We start from the raw sequence: 22,546 nt of genomic DNA, 5'->3' as shown, positions 1-22,546 counted from the left end.
TGACTAAACTCTTATCTCGTGGATAATTTGTTGCTCCTGGAACGGACTGAAGAGAAGTCCTCTTCTGCTTTATGGGAGTGAAAACGGTCTTGGCAGGCATTCGGCAGTTTGCTGCCAAAACCTTGGTCTGCCAAGAATTCTAATCTGTTAACCTAATAAAATATTGGCAGGCATGCTTGGTATTATGTTTGCCTGTGTGAGGAAGGGGGACAGAACAACTAAGCTCAGAGAGCACTAAGGACCCCCCCCCAAAAAGTTTTTTGGCCCTCCTGCGATTCCTGTAACGAGGCGTCCTACTTTATGTTGGCAAGTAACTGACTCAACTAACCCATCGATCATCAGCTGATCATACGTGGCTGGTTTGTCACACACCGGACACATCCACGTGGGTTTCTTCTCGTTCATCTGCAGGTAGAAAACTGCATCGAAGCACTGCAAGTGGGCACACGTTTCCGCCCGACATGGTACCGACAGGCGCATCTTTACCAGCTTTGGAAGAGGAAAAAAAAACCGCATGAGAGCCGCAGGCAAAAAAACCGAATCTAGAATAGATACTGGTCAAATATAGAATAACAGAAAAGAGCCTTGGTAGTACAGGGGTTTAAGGCACCCTGTTATTAAGCTGGTTATTAAGACCAGCTGCCTGCAATTACTGCAGGGTTCGAATCTCGCCAAGGCTCAAGGTTGACTCAGCCTTCCAACCTTTCTAAGGCAGGTAAATTGAGGACCCAGTTTGTGGGGGCAATAAGCTGACTTTGTATAAATATACAAAAGGATGAAGGCTATTGCTGAGCACATTGTAAGCCGCCCTGAGTCTCCGGAGAAGGGCGGCATATAAATCAAATTAAAAACAAAACAAAACAAAACAAAAACACAGAGTTGGAAGGGATCTAGTCCAACCCCCTGCTCAGGCAGGAGATCCTATACCAGTTCAGACAAACGGTTGACCAGTCTCTTCTCAAAAGCCTCCAATGAGGGAGCACCCACAACTTCCGGAGGCAAGCTATTTGGTTGGTGGGTGGGTGAGTTGGAGGGAGGGAGAGAAGAATAATTGGTCAGTGAAAGGGAGGGAGGGATAGAGGGTTGGTTGGTTGGTTGTTCGGATGGATAGATTGATGGAGAGTTGGTGGGAGGGTGGGGGACAGAGAGAGGGATGGTGGGTGGGAGTGAGGAATCGGTGGTTGGTTGGTTGATTGGTTGGATGGAGAGTTGGTTTGTTTAGTGGGAGGGAGGGAGGGAGGGATAGGGTTGGTTGGATGAATGGAGGGTGGGAGTGAGGGATGGGCAGTTGGTTGGTTGGATGGAGAGTTGGTTGGTTAGTGGGAGGAAGTGTTGTGGTCCGCCAGCAGCCTGCGGAGCTGGCAGCGGAGTCGGACAGTGAGGAGGCTGGGGAGGACAATGGGCCAGTCCTGGAGTCTGGGGAAGGCCCGGATGAGGGCTCTGGGTCCGAGGCAGAGATGGGGCCAGGGCCATCTGGGAGCGATATGCAGACTCCGGAGCCTCCAGAGGCTGACAGCAAAGAGGCAGAGGAACAGGAGGAGCCTGTTCCTAGTGCATGCATGCACAGAGCTTCCAGAAGGCAAGACCCGCTAAAGCAAAAAGGACGACTCAGGAGTAAGGCCAGGAGATGATTGGCTCCTCCCAGAAGACTTAAAAGAGCAGCAAAGACTCTTGGGATCTTTGAAAGAAAGCAACTTTGCTACATTTCTTTCTTGTCTGTATAGTGGGGTTTTGCCAAGAGAAGCCTTTGGCAGGGTGCCAAAGGAGACAAAGGTTGGTGATAAGGCCGAAGGACTGTTTATGAAGGACTTGTTTTGGAATTAATTTGGACTAAGCTGAGAATGAAGTAATTCTCAGCTGTTCTAATAAAATATGTTTGTTTAGGACTGATTGTGTCTGATAATAACTACTTGGGCCTAGGTCACAACACGGAGGAAGGGAGGGAGGGAAGGATAGAGGGTGATTGGTTGGTCAGATGGATGGATGGAAAGTTGGTGGGAGGGAGGGAAGAAGGGATGGATAGGTGGTTGGTTGGTTGGTTGATTGGATAGATGGATGGATGGATGAATCTGCTTCCCCAAGGGGGCGAAAGGGGTACTTGGCCTTCCAACCAGTTAGGTGGAGCAGAAGTTTAAAAACTTCTGGTTAAGGAACTCAGGGACTGGATTCAAAGGCTCAAAATTTCACGGGTGCATTTCACACCCGCCAGAATAGGTTCTCAACGACTAGCCACTTAACAACTGTTGGCTAGCAGATGCGCCATTTTAGCTTCTCTGTCCAGAAGTACCTTTTGCTGAAGTTCTTGCCTTGCAGCACAATGCTTACCGGGCATATTAAAGATACTCGGACGCCAGTGGTGGCAATCTCACTCTCTGGATCCAGCCGCAACTTCTCTTTGACTGCAGGGTCGGGAGAAGAGGGTCAAAGGGTGGGGAAGAGAAGACCGAATGAGAACCAAGGAGCGATATGAGGGGTGAGGTTTGGTTGCCCCAACTCCCTTGAAGATCAGAGATGGGACGAGTCTCCTTCTTCAAGGTCACCTCTGGACTGTCCCAATTTTAGGCACTTGCAAAATTACCATATTTTTCGGAGTATAAGACGCACCTACCTTTTTTGGTGAGGAAAAGAAGAAAAAGAAATCTCCCTCTGCCACTGCGCAATTTTGCCTCCTTGCAGCAAACAGCCTGCTTTACTTTCATTTTCACTTTCAGCATAGCTTGATTAGCACAAGGAAAAACAAATCTGCTCCAGCAATTTACCTCTTTGCAGCAAGCAGCAGAGCCAGTGGTGAAATGTAAAATTTGTTACTACCGGTTCTGTGGACGTGGCTTGGTGGTGGTAGGGTTAATAGCCCTGGTAGCGCAGCAAACTAAAGCGCTGTTATTAACATCAGCTGCCTGCAATTACTGCAAGTTTGAATCTCACCAGGCTCAAGGTTGACTCAGCCTTCCATCCTTTCTAAGGTAGGTAAAATGAGGACCCAGATTGTAGGGGCAATAAGCTGACTTTTTATAAATATACAAAAGTATGAAGGCTATTGCTTAACGCACTGTAAGCCGCCCTGAGTCTCCAGAGAAGGGTGGCATATAAATCAAATTTAAAAAAAAAAAAAAAATGACTGAGTGGGCATGGTCAACTTTTTTTAAAAAAAAAACAAACCATTTTTTTCTACAACCTCTTCTGCTGAAGAGATTGTAGAAAAAATGCTTTTAAAAATAAAAAAAAAGCCTCTGATGATTGTGCGGCTCAACTGGGCATGGGGGGGGAGGGGAACGGCAGGGATTTTTGCTACCGGTTCTTCAAACCACCCACCTCCATCGCTACCGGATCGGGTGATCTGGTCCGAACCGGGAGCATTTCATCCCTGAGCAGAGCCCTGCGCAAAACAACTGAGAGCAAATCCGCTGAGAGTCATGGAATCAACTTGTGCTAATTAGGCTGTGCTGAAAGGAGCTGGTTTTTTTCTTGCTGTTTGCTTGCAAGGAGGTAACTGCTGGAAGGCAGAGGACAAAGGGTGGGGGCCAGTGGGTGGGCGGGGCTACATTCGGTGTATAAGACACACCTAAATTTTCAGGGGGGAAAGGTGCATCTTATACTCTGAAAAATACGGTAAGTGGCCTAAATAGGCCTTAGTTAACCCTCCATGTTAAGCTAAAGATTCAGTTACAGAGAAAAGGGGGCAGAAAGAGATACGGAATGAGAGTTGAACCAACTCACCGAGGGCTTTGCAAAGTTCTGGGTGTTTAATGCCGATGGTTTTTAATCGCTGCAACAATTCTGACGACGTTGTCTGTCGCACCAGGAAGAGGCCCACAGAGTAACTCTGTAAAGAAGAGGGAGAACCAATTCAACTTCAAATCTTTATTGCCAGTGCACAACATACGTACTATGAGATTGGTTGAGCTCCCTCAGTGCACCTCCACAACACAATACAACTCACAGCGAAGACAGAAAATCCCTAACCCAATAAATCATATTAACGAAACACCCAGTCCTACTGCACCGGTGTGAACATGTTACACACTGCGCCGGCCCTGCAGTCCATCATACTACGTAGTTATGATGTTATTTCGCATTCAGGAGTCCGACAGCCCACGGATGAAAACTGTTCTTCAGCCTGTTTGTGCGACTGACTATGCTTCTATATCTTCTTCCCGATGGTAGGAGGGTAAAGAAATGATGACCAGGGTGAGAGTCGTCCCTGAGGATTTTCCTCCCTCTTCTAAGGCAGTGAGTCCTAGCGATCTCGTCTAGTGGTATCAGGGAGCAGCCCACGATGTTTAGTGCTGTGCTCATCACCCTCTGTAGTGTTTTTTTCTATCCGCGTGTTCTGCCCCAGCTACGGACCCCAAAGAACGCAGCACACACAAAGTCTGTACAAACCTTAGTTTACTAAAATAAAATCAGTTTTTCAAAGGCTGTTAATTAACTTTCTGAACAGCCTGCAAGAATCCAAAGAATAAATAATCGTAATCTTACTAGGGTTGGCAGAAAGCCCAGAAGCAATTTGCAGAAAACTAAGATCAAGGCACGAAGGAGAGGGAACGAAGTTGTTCCCTGCAAATTGCTTCAGTCGGCATTCCTTCTTAAATAGGCTAAGGGAGTGGCCAATTAGCCCCAAGCCTTAGTCTCGAGGAGACCTCCTCCTGAGGAGCCACTCCTGCCTTTTGGCAGCTCTGCGCACCCGCGCATCGAGAAGAGATTCCTCCTCTTCGTCCTCTTCACTTAAGGAAGCTTCTGGAGGTTCTGAAGGCTCTGGTTGAATCCCCGCCTCTGGCACCACATCTTCTCCAATCTCATTGTCTGACTCGAGTGCCAGCTGCACAGGCTGCTAGCGCAGCACCACACCAGCCTCCTCGCTGTCCGAATCAGCCACCAGCCGCACAGGCCACGTACGGGCCACAACACCGCGACTGTCAAGCTGGCATGCCATACCATGATGCAATAAGTGAGGACGCTTTCTATTGTGGACCGGTAAAAGGAGGCCATCAGTTGTTGTTCCACATTGTTGTAATGTCCCAAGCACAATTTTCTAAAATGCAGCCACATTTAGCACCACAATTCAAGCCTAAAATATCTGCTGCTGAGCGAGGCATTTTAAATGAGTTTTCCTCCCATTAGATGACCCTTCCTGCCACATTGATTAAGTGCAGGGGTGAAATGCTCCCGGTTCGGACCAGATTGCCCGATCTGGTAGCGATGGAGGCAGGTGGTTCGGAGAACCGGTAGCAAAAATCCCTGCCCCCCCCCCACCCCCATGCCCAGCTGAACTGCGTAATCATCAGAGGCTTATTTTTTAGTTTTTAAAAGCATTTTTTCTACAATCTCTTCCGCTGAAAAAATGTTTTTAAAAGTAAAATAAAAAGACTCTGATGATCGCGCGGCTCAGCTGGGATTGTCAAAGGCTTTTAAAAGCATTTTTTTCTACAACCTCTTCAGAGGTTGTAGAAAAAATGCTTTCAAAAGGCTCAGACGATCCCAGCTGAGTTGCCTAATCGGCAGAGGCTTTTTTTCTTTTAAATGCCTCTGATGATCCAAGCTGAGTTGCCTGATCGGCAGAGGTTTTTAAAAGGAAAAAAAGCCTCTGCCGATCAGGCAACTCAGCTGGAATCGTCAGAGCCTTTTGAAAGCATTTTTTCACAACCTCTTCGCCGAAGAGGGTTGTAGAAAAAAATGGTTTTAGAAGTAAAAAAAAAAAAAAAAAAAAGGCTACGCCCACCCAGTCACATTACCCCTCCCCACTAAGCCACGCCCATAGAACCGTTAGTAAGAAATTTTAAATTTCACCACTGGTTAAGTGTATCACTGTGGTTGTTCAATTAGTAACCCCGGTGTGAAGCGAATCCAGCTTCCCCCATTGGCTTCGCTCGTCAGAAGGTTGCAAAATGGGATCACATGACCCCGGGACAGCGCAATTGTCGTAAATGTGAGTCAGTTGCCAAGCATACAAATGTAAATCGTGAGGAACCTGGGGATGCTGCAACGGTCATAAGTGTGAAAAATGTTTCCATTACATCACCTGTCGATTGGGCAATAAGCCCTTTGCTGGAACTGCTCATTTTTTTTTCTAAACTCAGAAGGGCTGCTCTGCTTTGTCCTTTCTTTGAGAAAAAACACAGACTTACAGCCCAGCGCGATCCTTCTATCATCTGGTTTGCAAAATGGCTCACTCATGTTTGTGGGGCATGATGAAAATCAATCGGGTGTTTTTACACCCGATTGATAATCGGGTAATTTTCATTAGAAAAATTTTCTCAATACCAATAGAAGAGAATATTTGTAGCTCAGGAATGAAGTGTGGAGACCTCGGTGCTCCCTGAGCTGGGTGATTTCCTTACAGGGTTACCCAACTATATAACTGTCAGCATCCCAGGACTGACATATAATAAAGGGAGGAGAAGCCTGAACTTTTGCCTACTAAATCCCTTTGAAGATTCTGTCTCCTCGGAGATGGGAGAGGGGGGGAGACATTCATGTGATCTGATGAAGATGATTTAAAAATTTTCTCAATACCAATAGAAGAGAATATTTGTAGCTCAGGAATGAAGTGTGGAGACCTCGGTGCTCCCTGAGCTGGGTGATTTCCTTACAGGGTTACCCAACTATATAACTGTCAGCATCCCAGGACTGACATATAATAAAGGGAGGAGAAGCCTGAACTTTTGCCTACTAAATCCCTTTGAAGATTCTGTCTCCTCGGAGATGGGAGAGGGGGGGAGACATTCATGTGATCTGATGAAGATGATTTAAAAATTTTCTCAATACCAATAGAAGAGAATATTTGTAGCTCAGGAATGAAGTGCGGAGACCTCGGTGCTCCCTGAGCTGGGTGATTTCCTTACAGGGTTACCCAACTATATAACTGTCAGCGTCCCAGCACTGACAAATAATAAAGGGAGGAGAAGCCTGAACTTTTGCCTACTAAATCCCTTTGAAGATTCTGTCTCCTCGGACATGGGAGAGGGGGGAGACATTCCTGTGATCTGATGAAGATGATTTAAAAATTTTCTTAATACCAATAGAAGAGAATATTTGTAGCTCAGGAATGAAGTGTGGAGACCTCGGTGCTCCCTGAGCTGGGTGATTTCCTTACAGGGTTACCCAACTATATAACTGTCAGCGTCCCAGCACTGACAAATAATAAAGGGAGGAGAAGCCTGAACTTTTGCCTACTAAATCCCTTTGAAGATTCTGTCTCCTCGGAGATGGGAGAGGGGGGAGACATTCATGTGATCTGATGAAGATGATTTAAAAATTTTCTTAATACCAATAGAAGAGAATATTTGTAGCTCAGGAATGAAGTGTGGAGACCTCGGTGCTCCCTGAGCTGGGTGATTTCCTTACAGGGTTACCCAACTATATAACTGTCAGCGTCCCAGCACTGACATATAATAAAGGGAGGAGAAGCCTGAACTTTTGCCTACTAAATCCCTTTGAAGATTCTGTCTCCTCGGAGATGGGAGAGGGGGGGAGACATTCATGTGATCTGATGAAGATGATTTAAAAATTTTCTTAATACCAATAGAAGAGAATATTTGTAGCTCAGGAATGAAGTGTGGAGACCTCGGTGCTCCCTGAGCTGGGTGATTTCCTTACAGGGTTACCCAACTATATAACTGTCAGCGTCCCAGCACTGACATATAATAAAGGGAGGAGAAGCCTGAACTTTTGCCTACTAAATCCCTTTGAAGATTCTGTCTCCTCGGAGATGGGAGAGGGGGGGAGACATTCATGTGATCTGATGAAGATGATTTAAAAATTTTCTTAATACCAATAGAAGAGAATATTTGTAGCTCAGGAATGAAGTGCGGAGACCTCGGTGCTCCCTGAGCTGGGTGATTTCCTTACAGGGTTACCCAACTATATAACTGTCAGCGTCCCAGGACTGACATATAATAAAGGGAGGAGAAGCCTGAACTTTTGCCTACTAAATCCCTTTGAAGATTCTGTCTCCTCGGAGATGGGAGAGGGGGGAGATATTCATGTGATCTGATGAAGATGATTTAAAAATTTTCTCAATACCAATAGAAGAGAATATTTGTAGCTCAGGAATGAAGTGCGGAGACCTCGGTGCTCCCTGAGCTGGGTGATTTCCTTACAGGGTTACCCAACTATATAACTGTCAGCGTCCCAGCACTGACATATAATAAAGGGAGGAGAAGCCTGAACTTTTGCCTACTAAATCCCTTTGAAGATTCTGTCTCCTCGGAGATGGGAGAGGGGGGAGACATTCATGTGATCTGATGAAGATGATTTAAAAATTTTCTCAATACCAATAGAAGAGAATATTTGTAGCTCAGGAATGAAGTGCGGAGACCTCGGTGCTCCCTGAGCTGGGTGATTTCCTTACAGGGTTACCCAACTATATAACTGTCAGCGTCCCAGCACTGACAAATAATAAAGGGAGGAGAAGCCTGAACTTTTGCCTACTAAATCCCTTTGAAGATTCTGTCTCCTCGGACATGGGAGAGGGGGGAGACATTCCTGTGATCTGATGAAGATGATTTAAAAATTTTCTTAATACCAATAGAAGAGAATATTTGTAGCTCAGGAATGAAGTGTGGAGACCTCGGTGCTCCCTGAGCTGGGTGATTTCCTTACAGGGTTACCCAACTATATAACTGTCAGCGTCCCAGCACTGACATATAATAAAGGGAGGAGAAGCCTGAACTTTTGCCTACTAAATCCCTTTGAAGATTCTGTCTCCTCGGAGATGGGAGAGGGGGGGAGACATTCATGTGATCTGATGAAGATGATTTAAAAATTTTCTTAATACCAATAGAAGAGAATATTTGTAGCTCAGGAATGAAGTGTGGAGACCTCGGTGCTCCCTGAGCTGGGTGATTTCCTTACAGGGTTACCCAACTATATAACTGTCAGCGTCCCAGCACTGACATATAATAAAGGGAGGAGAAGCCTGAACTTTTGCCTACTAAATCCCTTTGAAGATTCTGTCTCCTCGGAGATGGGAGAGGGGGGGAGACATTCATGTGATCTGATGAAGATGATTTAAAAATTTTCTTAATACCAATAGAAGAGAATATTTGTAGCTCAGGAATGAAGTGCGGAGACCTCGGTGCTCCCTGAGCTGGGTGATTTCCTTACAGAGTTACCCAACTATATAACTGTCAGCGTCCCAGGACTGACATATAATAAAGGGAGGAGAAGCCTGAACTTTTGCCTACTAAATCCCTTTGAAGATTCTGTCTCCTCGGAGATGGGAGAGGGGGGAGACATTCATGTGATCTGATGAAGATGATTTAAAAATTTTCTTAATACCAATAGAAGAGAATATTTGTAGCTCAGGAATGAAGTGTGGAGACCTCGGTGCTCCCTGAGCTGGGTGATTTCCTTACAGGGTTACCCAACTATATAACTGTCAGCATCCCAGCATTGACATATAATAAAGGGAGGAGAAGCCTGAACTTTTGCCTACTAAATCCCTTTGAAGATTCTGTCTCCTCGGAGATGGGAGAGGGGGGAGACATTCATGTGATCTGATGAAGATGATTTAAAAATTTTCTCAATACCAATAGAAGAGAATATTTGTAGCTCAGGAATGAAGTGTGGAGACCTCGGTGCTCCCTGAGCTGGGTGATTTCCTTACAGGGTTACCCAACTATATAACTGTCAGCGTCCCAGCACTGACATATAATAAAGGGAGGAGAAGCCTGAACTTTTGCCTACTAAATCCCTTTGAAGATTCTGTCTCCTCGGAGATGGGAGAGGGGGGAGACATTCATGTGATCTGATGAAGATGATTTAAAAATTTTCTTAATACCAATAGAAGAGAATATTTGTAGCTCAGGAATGAAGTGCGGAGACCTCGGTGCTCCCTGAGCTGGGTGATTTCCTTACAGGGTTACCCAACTATATAACTGTCAGCGTCCCAGCACTGACATATAATAAAGGGAGGAGAAGCCTGAACTTTTGCCTACTAAATCCCTTTGAAGATTCTGTCTCCTCGGAGATGGGAGAGGGGGGAGACATTCATGTGATCTGATGAAGATGATTTAAAAATTTTCTTAATACCAATAGAAGAGAATATTTGTAGCTCAGGAATGAAGTGCGGAGACCTCGGTGCTCCCTGAGCTGGGTGATTTCCTTACAGGGTTACCCAACTATATAACTGTCAGCGTCCCAGCACTGACATATAATAAAGGGAGGAGAAGCCTGAACTTTTGCCTACTAAATCCCTTTGAAGATTCTGTCTCCTCGGAGATGGGAGAGGGGGGAGACATTCCTGTGATCTGACGAAGAAGGGATCAGGAAAGTGACTTGGAAGATAGCCAATGAGAAGCAGAGAATTGGGGATCGGAAAGGGAGAGATTGGGGGGCAAAGGTCAGTACTGACCGCGAAAGAGCCAGGATCAGATTGCTGTGCTCGAATAAAGAGAAAATTTCCTTAAAGATCGGCAGTTTGGAAATTCATTTATTTTGAGATAGCATCGAAACCTGACAATAACATTATCACTGCTAGAAGGCGATGGGAGAGGAGGAGGAGGAGTGTGGGGTCCTTGGTGCTCCCTGAGCTTGGTGGTTTCCTTACAGGCGTTTCATTATTTTATTATTTATTTATTAGTCGTATTTCTATGCCGCCCAACTCTCTGAGGACTCTGGGCGGCTTACACCAAAGACAGTATGAACAATATACAATAACATATGTTAAAAACCCCATACACACCACTCATGGCCGGATCTCACAAGATTGCAGTGGTGAGATCAACGGCCCCAAGCCTGCCGGAAAAGCCAAGGTTTTCACCATTTTCCGGAAGGCCAGTAGGGTGGGAGCGGTCCTGGCCTCAGGAGGTAGCTGATTCCAGAGAGCTGGGGCAGCCACACAGAAGGCCCTCCCCCACGGACCCACCAGCCGACATTGTTTAGCTGACGGGACCCGGAGAAGACCAACTCTGTGGGATCTTACCGGTTGTTGGGAGCTATGCGGTAGAAGGCGGTCTCGAAGATAGCCTGGCCCTAAGCCATATAGGGCTTTAAAGGTAATAACCAACACCTTGAATTGTGACCGGAGACCAACAGGAAGCCAGTGAAGCTCACGGAGGATTGGTGTAATGTGGGAGAACCTAGGTGCACCCACGACCGCTCGAGCGGCTGCATTCTGGACCAACTGTAGTCTCCGAACATTTTTCAGGGGTAGCCCCATGTAGAGCACGTTGCAATAATCCAACCGTGAGGTTGGATTATTGGGGCTCCCCTTGAGGAACAGCCGGAGGCTCCAACTGGTCCAGAATGCGGCCCGCGCGGGTGATTATGGGAGCGACTTGGCGCTCCCATGTAACACCTCTCTTGCGCGAGCTGCACTGGCTCCCAGTGGTCTTCCGGGTGCGCTTCAAGGTGTCAGTTCTCACCTTTAAAGTGCTCCATGGCTTAGGGCCAGGGTATTTACGAGACCGCCTTCTGCAACCGATAACCTCCCACCGGCCAATACGCTCTCACAGGGAGGGCCTCAAGATGCCGTCGGTCAAGCAATGTCGGCTGGCGGCCCCCAGGGGGAGACCCTTCTCTGTGGGGGCACCCGCCCTCTGGAATGAGCTCCCTCCCGGAATACGACTGATCCCGGACCTCCGTACTTTCCGTAAGACCCTGAAGACTTTTTTATTCCACCAAGCCGGCCTAGCCTAAAAGGTCTTATGGGTTAGTTTTTTTAAATTGTATAGATGTGCAGTTTTAAATTGGGAGGCCGATCGATTTAATTTATTTTAGTGATTTTTAACTTTTATATTATATGTATCTTAATTCCGGCTGTCCACCGCCCTGAGTCCTTCGGGAGAAGGGCGGTATATAAATTTAATAAATAAATAAATAAATAAAATAAATGAGTGACTGTGAGAAGAGCCTCCCGATCCAGGTAGGGTCGCGATTGGTGTACAAGGCGAACTTGTACATTACCCAACTAGGTAACATTATCAATGCTAGAAGGGGATGGGAGAGGGGGAGGAGGAGGAGGAGGAGAACAACTGTGGGATCCTTGGAGCTCTCTGAACTTAGTGGTTTTCTTGCAGACATTTCATTACCCAACTAGGTAGCATTATTAGAGCTAGAAGGGGATGGGAGAGAGGGGGGAGGAGGAAGAGGAGGAGGAAGAGAAGAAGGACAACAACTGTGGGGTCCTTGGTGCTCTCTGAACCGAGTGGTTTTCTTGCAAACATCTCATGACCCAACTAGGTAGCATTATCAGTGCTCGAAGGAGAGGGGATTTGAGGAGGAGAGGGGGAAGGGGAAGGGAGGAGGACAACAACGACAGTGAGGTCCTTGGTGCTCTCTGAACTAGTGATTCTCTTGTAGACGTTTCAGGACCCAACTAGGTTACATCATCAGGGCTAGTGTTGTTTTTACGACTCTAAAAGCCACTTAGAAGTCCCTTGTCATGACTGGAACGCCCAGCGGATTATCACGGGTGACAGAAAACCCGAAAGGTTCGCCTCTCCCGGGACCGATTGCAGAGTCTGAAAAAGCGAATTCCCCCACCCCACCGTGTGCCAGCAGCTCCAACCCCTGAAATGCAGGCGAGAGGCCTGCCGGTGCAGGAAGCAGGGTAAAACCCCAGTTAGCGGACACGATACTCACCTTCCCGTAGTTTCCCCAGATGATGGTGATGCGGTTAGTGGCGGAAGACAGGTACATGAGATGAGTGAGGTTGATGGGACGACAAGGCCTCTTCGGCTCGACCCCGGGCTTGTTGGAAGGGTAGTAGCCCTGGAAAAAGAGAGAGAGAAAGAGAAAAGGGCTGTTGAGGGAAGGTGATCAGAAAGAGCCTTGAAGACTCTGCTCTTCTCTCGTGGGTAGGGAATGAGGAGGCCACATCTCGACGATGTGAAGACGGACATCAGACGCCATAAGGCAGGGGTGTCAAATTCAGGGCTTAGATCTGGCCTGTGTGGCCAGCTTGGAAACAGCAAAGGAGCAGCCTGCGGTGCCTCTGCTAGCAAAAATGGAGCTCAGGGGGGGCACGCACCGCCCACCCCCCACACTCCGTTTTCAGCCACAGCAGCCTCCTGCAGTCCTCTGCCAGCAAAAACGGAGCTCCGTTTTCATGGGCAGAGGGCTGCAGGAGGCCGTCCAGGCCGAAAACGAGGCACAGGCAGGCGCCGCACGCCTCCCTGAGCTCCATTTTTACTGGCAGAGGGCTGCAGGAGGTCATCCAGGCTGAAAATGGGGGGGGCGGGGAGGCAGCACAAAGGCCCCTGAGCTCTGTTTTTACTGGCAGAGGGTTGCAGGAGGCCGTCCAGGCCAAAAATGGAGCACGGGCAGGCCCCACATGCCTCCCTGAGCTCCGTTTTCACTGGCAAAGGGGTGCAGGAAGCCGTCCAGGGTGAAAACGGGGCATGGGCAGGCTCCACGCGCCCCCCCTGAACTCCATTTTCACTGGCAGAGGGGTGCAGGAGGCCGTCCAGGGCAAAAATGGGGCCCAGGCAGGCCCTGTGCGCAACCCTGAACTCCGTTTTTACTGGCAGAGGGCTATGAAAACAAACTAAAAACAAAACAAAAGGAGAAATATTTCCCCTTTTGCATTTGGGCATGCAAGAAGGGACAGGAAAGAAGAAAGGGAAAGACGAAAGACGAAGAAAAAGAAGGCAAGATGGGAAGAGAGCAAGAAAGGAGAGAGGGGAAGGAAGAAGAAAGGAGAAGGAAGAGGGAAGGGGAAGGAAGGAAGGAAGGAAGGAAGGAAGGAAGGAAGGAAGGAAGGAAGGAAGGAAAGAAAGAAAGAAAGAAAGAAAGAAAGAAAGAAAGAAAGAAAGAAAGAAAGAAAGAAAGAAAGAAAGAAAGAAAGAAAGAGAGAGAGAAAGAGATTATAATGAGAGTTAGGGAGGGTCTGAGGGAAGTCCTGCCTTAGCACCTGGCCACCACTGGTGCTCCCGACACGAGTCCCATGTCATGCCCACCATGGCCATGCCCCCCCAGCCACACCCACCATCACCACGCCCCCCCCTCCCCCAGCCCCACACCCCCCGGCCCTCCGAGGTCAAACTACAACCCTGATGAGGCCCTCAATGAAATCGTGTTTGACACCCCTGCCATAGGGGAAACCTCGGGATGCCTACTTCTGGAGGTAGCTTATAAAATATACGTGGCTCGACCCGAGACTGAGGTGAGAGGGGTCAAGAAAGAAGAAAAGTGCAGTGTTATCCTTCTTGCCCAACGTCTTCAGCAGGCACCCCTAATGGGGGGGGGGGGGGAGGCAGTGGTGTTCACAGCAGAGGAAGGCGAGGAGTACTGCCCAAACTGAATCGGCAGCTGCCACCTTCTGCTCTGAGACCCTTACAAGGAGCAGGTTGAGCAAGTGGAGATGGGTCTCTAGCTAACCTGGATGAAGGAGAAGCCCAGTTCAAACAGATGCGGCCCACCGATCCTTCCGGAGAACGTCCCAAAATGACTTACCGGAACCGAACAATAACTGTGGTTGACTTTGACGGCGATATTCGGGGGATATTGATCTTCCTGAGGGCAGCTGGTATCTGTGTAGCAGATTCTGAGAAAGGAAGCACAGGTTAAGAGAGCGAGATGGGAGAGAGAGCCATGATGTAGAGAGTGCAGAGAAGAGCAACCAAGACGATTAGGGGACTGGAGGCTAAAACATAGGAAGAACAATTGTAGGAACTGGGTATGTCTAGTTTAATGAAAAGAAGGACTAGGGGAGACATGATAGCAGTCTTCCAATATCTCAGGGGCTTCCACAAAGAAGAGGGAGTCAAGCTATTCTCCAAAGCACCTGAGGGTAGAACAAGAAGCAATGGGTAGAAACTAATTGAGGAGAGAAGCAACCTAGAATTAAGGAGGAATTTCCTGACAGTGAGAACAATTAACCAGTGGAACTGCTTGCCACCAGAAGTTGTGAATTCTCCAACACTGGAAGTTTTTAAGAAGAGATTGGACAACCATTTGTTTGAAATAGTCTAGGCCTTCCTCCCTGAGCAGGGAGTTGGACTAGAAGACCTCCAAGGTCCCTTCCAATTCTGTTATTCTATTCTATTCTAAAATATAATAATATGTGTTTATGTATGTATTTATGTATGTATGTGTGTTTATATATAGATGATGTAGATGTAGGTATGTATGCATGTATGTACTGCAGGCTAATTCTGCCGACTGCCAGCAGTTCGATCCTGACTGGCTCACAGTTGACTCAGCGTTTCATCCTTCCGAGGTTGATAAAATGAGGACCCAGATTGTTGGGGAGAAGGCTGTGAAGGATTAAAAATCTCCAGTGTTGGAGCATTCACAACTTCTGGAGGCAAGTCATTCCACTGATTAATTGTTCTCTCTCTCGGGAAATTTCTCTTCAGTGGTAGGTTGCTTCTCTCCTTCCTAAATTTCCATCCATTACTTCTTGTCCTGCGTTCAGGTGCTTTAGAGAATAGGCTGTCCCACTCTTCTTTTAGCAGCCCCTCATGTTGTTCTGCCCCAGCTCCGAATTCCCGAGGATATTGACACGCACCAACGGTCCTTATAAAATTTATTAAGTAGCAAGAATAAACCAGAATCCGGCAAAGGTTGGCAACCAGCCCAGAAAACAAGATACAATAAGACTTTTCCAAAAATGCTCTGATGATAATTACAAGTTGTTTCCAGCAAGAAACTTACTAACGGCTGTGACTTAAATAGGCTAAGGGAGTGGCCAATTATCCTCAAGCCTTACTCTCGAGGAGACCTCCTCCTCCTGAGTAGCCACTCCTGCCTTTTGGCAGCCCTGCGTGCTCGAGCATTGAGGAGAGGCTCCTCCACTTCGCTCTCTCCACTTGAAGGAGCCTCTGGAGGTTCTGAAGGCCCTGGCTGAGTCTCTGCCTCTGGCACTGTTAGGATATGGTTTGAGCCTAACAAGTTGTTCAGGCAATATATGTGTTCTGTGACTTTAATATGAGTATGTATTGTGTGACTTTAAGGTTTTACTGCTGATTCATTGTAATGCTGAGTCATGCTGTAATTGGTTATGAACGTATTTAAGAAAAGTACTGTAACGTATTCAGTTGATGATAAGCTACCATAGTGTGAGGAGTGCTATCCATTGTGCTATCATCGTTGGATACATTTGCTACCATCATGGTTTGTGAACCAGAGTGAACTTGTTATTCTAACCAACTACTGTTTGTGTGGTAAGAAGGTATTTGTATCACTGGACTGATTTAACTGGCAAAGGCTTGGATTGATTTAAAGACTATGAGATTGTTTTTTTTCATTATAAAGTAAACTTTTGATAAACCAGTTTGCACATCTCCTATTCATTGCTCTCAGTAACGTTTCTCTGTGCTCTACACTCTGCTGGTTGGTAACACAACAACAATATCCTTAACAGGCACCACATCCTCTTCAGCCTCCTCGCTGTCCGACACCACACCAGCCTCCTAGTCGTCGGGATCAGCCATGATCCACGCAGGCTGCTGGCGGGCCACAACACATGTATTGGAACACTGCTATCATGTCACCCTAAGTGACATGATAACAGTCTTAAGCCCAAGAAGACAAGACAAGAAACTAAACAAGGAGAGAAGCAACCTGGAATTCAGGAGAAAACTTCCTAACAGGGAGGACAATTAACTAGCGGAACAGCTTTGCCTTCAGAAGTTGTGGGTGCTTCATCGCTGGAAGTTTTTAAGAAAAGACTGGACAGCCACGTCTGAAATGGCAGATGGTAGATCATCCAAGGTCCCTTCCAGCTCTAATCTGATTGATTCATTCATTCATTGAAGTCCTTGTCTTCATTAGACTAGTTCAGTGATGGCTAACCTTTTAAGCAGAGTGCCCAAACTGGAAGATGCATGCGCGCGTATCCACATGCGCCCACGCACCAGATCTCCGGAAACCCGACAACCAGCTGGCTGAGCTGGGACAACGGCACACGTGCCCACAGAGAGGACTCTGCATGCCACCTCTGGCACGCGTGCCGTAGGTTCGCCATCACAGGACAACTCACATCCAGTTCCTGCATTCATTCATCCTATGTTTTAGCCTACAGGCCCTTTATCATCTTAGTTGCTCTTCTCTGCACACTTTCTAGAGTCTCTACATCTTTTTTATATCATGGTGACCAGGATTGGATGCAGTTTTCCAAATCTGCACTACTCGCCAGCTCGCACACCCATCCCAATCTAGTCTCCCTCTGCTGTCATCCCTGGCTTGACTTTACTGTTCTTCAAACTTGACTTACGGGAGAAAGCAAGGAGTGCCTCCTTCCTCCTCCTCCTCCTCCTCTCAGATAAGGAAGGATAAAGAAGATTTAATGAAAAACAGGACTTGCATTCCTTTTCTGGGAGTGTTGGTGAGCGACTAGAAGCAGGGTGCTCAAACCTGATTTTTATATCAAGAGTTCCTACAGAACAATCTGTAGAGATTCACAGTCATCCAAGGTCACTGTTGTCCCAGGGGTGAAATGTTCCCAATCCGGTAGCAATGGAGGCGGGTGGTTCGGAGAACCGGTAGCAAAAATCCCTGCGGCCACCCCCCCATGCCCAGCTGAGCCGCACAATCATCAGAGGCTTTTTTTTTTTTTACTTTTAAAAGCATTTTTTTCTACAACCTCTTCCGTGGAGAAAATGCTTTTAAAAGTAAAAAAAAAGCCTCTGATGATCGCGCGGCTCAGCTGGGATCGTCAAAGGCTTTTAAAAGAAAAAAAACCCTCTGCCGATCAGGCAACTCAGCTGGCATCCTCAGAGCCTTTTGAAAGCATTTTTTTACGACCTCTTCGCCGAAGAGGTTGGAGAAAAAATGGTTTTAAAAGTTAAAAAAAAAGAAATTGGCCACGCCCACTGTCACATTACCCCCACCCCCCCCACCCCCAAGCCATGCCCACAGAACCAGTAGTAACAAATTTTAGATTTCATCACTGGGTTGTCCCAAAGGTGCTTTTTTCAGGAGGCAACTGGACTTTCTGGTTTTTTTCCCTTTGAAGGCGTTTCGCTTCTCATCCAAGAATTCAAATTCAATTCAAACCTTTATTGTCAGAGTACAACATGGGTGCTATGAGACTGGCTGAGCCTCCCTTCTTCGTGAAGAAGAAAAAAAATCCCTATCCCACTGAATCCTGCTAACAAACACCCAATCCTATTGCACCATGTGAACGAGGGGCGAAATTCACTTATCTTCATTACCGGTTCACAAATGTGAGCTTGCGCACGCTCTCACTAGCGTTTCCTCCACACATGCGCAGAGGGTCAAAAATGGGACGTGATGACGTCTGGGTGGGTAGGCCGCCGCTACTGGTTCACCAGAGCCGGATAGAACCGGCTGAATTTCATCCCTGATGGGAACTTATTGCACGTCACGCGGGCCCCGCAATTCAACCGTACTATCTTGTTGTAGTTATTTTTCATTCAAGAGTCTTGACAGCCGACGGATAAAAACTGTTCCTCAGCCTGTTTGTGCGACTGGCTATGCTTCTAGATCTTCTTCCCGACGGCAGGAGAATAAAGAAGGGCTGACCAGGGTGTGAGTCGTCCCTGAGGATTTTCCTCACTCTTCTAAGGCAGCGAGCCCTAGCAATCTCGTCTTGTGGTTTCAGGGAGCAGCCCACGATATTTAGTGCTGCGCTCATCACCCCCCAAAGTGTTTTTGTATCCGCGGCTGTCAAGCCAACATACGACACCGTAATGCACTGAGTGAGGACGCTTTCTATGGTGGACTGGTAAAAGGTGGTCACCAGTTGTTGTTCCACTTTGTTTTTTTTTCACAAGACTCTGAGGAAGTGGAGTCTCTATTGAGTCTTCCTGGCCACCTGGATCGTGTTGATCTTCCAGGTGAGGTCTTTGCTGAGATGGACTCCCAGGAATTTAAAGGAGGAAACTCTCCAAAGTTTCCAAGAAAAGTTAAGAATCGAGGTGGCGCAGCGATTAGAGTGCAGTACTGCAGCTACTTCAGCTGACTGCTAGTTCGGCAGATCAGCGGATCAAATCTCACCGGCTCAAGGTTGACTCAGCCTTCCATCCTTCTGAGGCGAGTAAAATGAGGACCCAGATTGTTGGGGGCAATATGCTATTTAGTATACTGTCTTTGGTATAAGCCGCCCAGAGTCCTCGGAGAGTGGGTGGCATAGAAATATGCCCTTGGAGCAATACCCAAAGGGCTACCCCGCTATTTAGAAATTCTAAATTTACCGGACTTGAACATTTTGACACTACAAAAACCACCTTACTCGGAACAGCTTACATCCTCCGACGATACCATAACAGTTCCTAGGTCCTTGGTTAGGACTTGAGCTGCTGAGCTATTAACCAGGCTCAAAGGCTGTGAATCTCACTAAAGATTAAATAATAATAATAATAATAATAATAATAATAATAATAATAATAATATAAAAAAATAAGAAGCTTCTTCAGCTCTGACAGGATAGTGGGGAACGGAAGGATTTATATTCCTTGCAGGCAAGAGCACGACCCTCTAAAAGGATGCAAATGTCCAGCTGTCTGCAAGGAATATAAATCCTTCCATTCCCCACTATCCTGTCAGAGCTGAAGAAGCTTCTTGGATGAGAAGCGAAACAGAAAAACAAGAAAGTCCACTTGCCTCCTGAAAAAAAGCACCTTTGGGACGTAGAGAACGATTAAATCTAAACTCAATTCACCCCCTGTATTCTCTAAAAATTTAGAGTTTTGACTCCTGCCTGGAGAAGGGAGCTGGATTTGAAGACCTCCAAGGTCCCTTCCGGCCCCGGGATTCTATGATTCAATTTCAGGTCAAGGCTGCCTCCTGGGGACCGGAAAGGTATCAGGAATGCTTCCAAATCCATTTGTCTCTATGGCAGGGGTGGGCAAATGTGGCCCTTTTACAACCTGTGGACTTCAACTCCCAGAATTCCTGAGACAGCCAAGCTGGTTGTAAAAGGGCCACATTTGCCCACCCCTGCTCTATGGAGATTCTCAGTCATCCAGGTCATCCAAGAAGCTTCTGGATGAGAAGCGAAAGGTCTTCAAAAGAAAAACCAGAAAGTCCAGTTGCCTCTTGGGAAAAAAACACCTTTGGGATAACCGTGACCTGGATGGCTGAGAATCTCCAAAGTATTTGACTGGCAAACACACCTTTTGCAACGCTTTGGCTCCTGCTTGCACCCCTGCCTTGTTTAAATCCCCTTCCCTTCCCTTCCCTCCACCCCCATCCCTGGTTTCTAAGGAAAGAGGGTTAATTAGCACCTTTAGCTTACCTGAGGACAACCTGGACTGATCTCACGCCCGGCTGCAACTCCCTGTCGAATGACAAGAGCACACGCAGATCAAAACCAGAAAAACCACAAGCAATTTAGGCAGATGGGGGGGGGGGGGAAAGGGGGAAAAAAACAACAACCAAGTAACTGAAGGAGTAGATCTGACTTGGGTTTTCCCGAGCTGACAATTCTTCAGTCATGCCCTAAAACCCTTCCAAGACTGAGTGGCTGTGGCTCCCGGCATCCCGATATAGTCAGTTGACTCCATCACTGACTATTGGGGGTGAGTCTTTGGCCCCCACAGAGAGGGCTCGCAATCTGGGAGTCCTCCTGGATATGCAGCTGTCCTTGGAGGAACATCTGACAGCTGTAACCAGGGGGACCTTTTGTCAGGTTCGCCTGATTCGCCAGTTGAGGCCCTTTCTTGATCGGGATTCCCTGTGCACAGTCACTCATGCCCTCGTCACCTCTCGCCTTGACTACTGCAACACTCTCTACATGGGGCTCCCCTTGAGGAGCACCCGGAGGCTCCAACTGGTCCAGAATGCAGCAGCGCGGGTAGTGATGGGAGCAGCATGGCGTTCCCATGTAACACCGCTCCTGCGCGAGCTGCACTGGCTCCCAGTGGTCTTCCGGGTGCGCTTCAAGGTGTTGGTTATCACCTTTAAAGCGCTCCATGGCATAGGGCCTAGCTATCTTCGAGACCGCCTGCTGCCACCGACGACCTCCCATCGACCCGTGCGCTCCCACAGAGAGGGCCTCCTCAGGGTGCCATCAGCCAATCAATGCAGGCTGGTGACCCCCAGGGGGAGGGCCTTCTCTGTGGGGGCACCTACCCTCTGGAATCAGTTGCCCCCCGAGATAAGGAGAATCCAAGACCTCGGTGCCTTCCACCGTGCCCTTAAAACCCACTTTTTCCAGCAAGCCAGGCTGGCTTAAGAAGAAATTTTAAATGTTTTAATTGGTTTGTATTTTTAATTTTGGGCCAAATTTATATATATTTTAATTGTTTTTAATATTTGTATTTCATGTTTTTTAATTCTGGCTGTACACTGCCCTGAGTCCTCAGGGAGAAGGGCGGTATATAAATTTAAAAATAAAAATAAATAAAAAAATAATAAAAAATAAATAAAATGCACCCTTTCCTAGACAGGGATGCCCTCCGTACATGCTCTCGTCATCTCTCGTTTGGATTACTGCAATGCCCTCTACATGGGGCTGCCCTTGTGGTGCACCCGGAGGCTCCAACTGGTCCAGAATGTGGCCGCGCGGGTTGTTACGGGGGCTTCCCGTTACTCCCGTGTTACACCTCTCCTGCGCGAGTTGCACTGGTTACCGGTGGTCCTTCGGATCCGCTTCAAGGTGCTGGTTCTTACCTATAAAGCCCTTCATGGCATGGGCCCGGGGTACTTACAGGATCACCTTCTGCCTTCTGCCTGCCTCCAACCGCCCAGTGCGCTCACATAGGACTGCCCTCCTCCGGGTGCCGTCGGCCAGACAATGTCGGCTGATGGCGCCCAGGATGAGGGCGTTCTCTGTGAGCGCACCGACCCTCTGGAATGGTTTACCCACTGGGCTCCGGATGGCCCCCGACTGTCAAGTTTCGATGTCATCTCAAATAAATTGCACTCCCAAACAATTAATCTTTGCTGAAATATTCCATTTATTGAGTACGACAGATCTGGCCCCGACTTCATCGTAGCCGATACTAACCCTCTGACCCCCAAACCCTTCCCTTTCCGTTCCCCAATTCTCATCTCCTCATTGGCCATCTTCCAAGTCAGTCTCCCCAGCTTCTGACCTCAACCCACAGGAATGTCCCTCCCCCCCATCCCATCTCCCAGGGGATATTATCTACAGAGAAAATAAGTAGGTGAAAAGTCAAGCCTCGTCTCCTCCTTTTTATGGCAGCATCAGAATGCTGACACCAACCTCCGCTCTTTCCGCGGTGACCTGAAGACACGGCTTTTCCAACAAGTTTGCTGATCTGATGGGAGCTTTTAACTTTAATCCTTTGGGGATTTTAATTGAGTATTTTCGTCGTAATTTTACTGTTTTATTGTTTTATCTTTGTGAGCTGACCCGAGTCCTTCGGGAGAAGGGCAGCATATAAGTATAAATAAACTAAACTATACTAAAATCCCAGATTAGAGCCCCCCACCCCCACCCCACACACACACATACACACAACACACAAGGAGAGATGACCCATCTGCCACAAAGCCTGTGATTTGGAGGGCATGCAATTAACTTCCAACAGGTTTGGACAAAGAATCGAGCCCGGCTCCAGAGGGATTCCCAAGACAAACGGTGGTGGAAAGCCCCAAAAGGAGACCGCTAAACCCCTCGATCAGGAGGGATGGCAGATGTGCTAAACTGCTTCCCGCTGCGGTGACTAGG

The 22,546-nt window shown here is 47.5% G+C and overlaps 1 protein-coding gene across 2 annotated transcripts in view; it reads right to left on the bottom strand.

Annotated features, from left to right (window-relative positions):
- PIAS4 (protein inhibitor of activated STAT 4) overlaps positions 1 to 22,546 on the bottom strand; it is a 48,192-nt gene that overhangs the window by 5,765 nt on the left and 19,881 nt on the right. The window contains exons 3-8 of one of the 2 annotated variants that reach the window (XM_070944700.1): positions 20,147 to 20,188; positions 14,398 to 14,488; positions 12,586 to 12,714; positions 3,718 to 3,823; positions 2,326 to 2,399; positions 329 to 489 (exon numbers count right to left, since the gene is read on the bottom strand). In XM_070944700.1, the coding sequence (XP_070800801.1) occupies positions 329 to 489; positions 2,326 to 2,399; positions 3,718 to 3,823; positions 12,586 to 12,714; positions 14,398 to 14,488; positions 20,147 to 20,188 (603 nt within the window). The remainder of the gene's footprint in view (positions 1 to 328; positions 490 to 2,325; positions 2,400 to 3,717; positions 3,824 to 12,585; positions 12,715 to 14,397; positions 14,489 to 20,146; positions 20,189 to 22,546) is intronic. The other variant, XM_070944693.1, reaches the window with a different exon arrangement.

This window comes from Pituophis catenifer, unplaced genomic scaffold, assembly GCF_029215685.1.
Source record: "Pituophis catenifer annectens isolate HBS135680 unplaced genomic scaffold, rPitCat1.0.hap2 SCAF_1, whole genome shotgun sequence".
Lineage (NCBI taxonomy): Eukaryota > Metazoa > Chordata > Lepidosauria > Squamata > Colubridae > Pituophis > Pituophis catenifer.
Note: the sequence above shows the minus strand (reverse complement) of the source record. Positions and strands in the feature narration are given on the sequence as shown.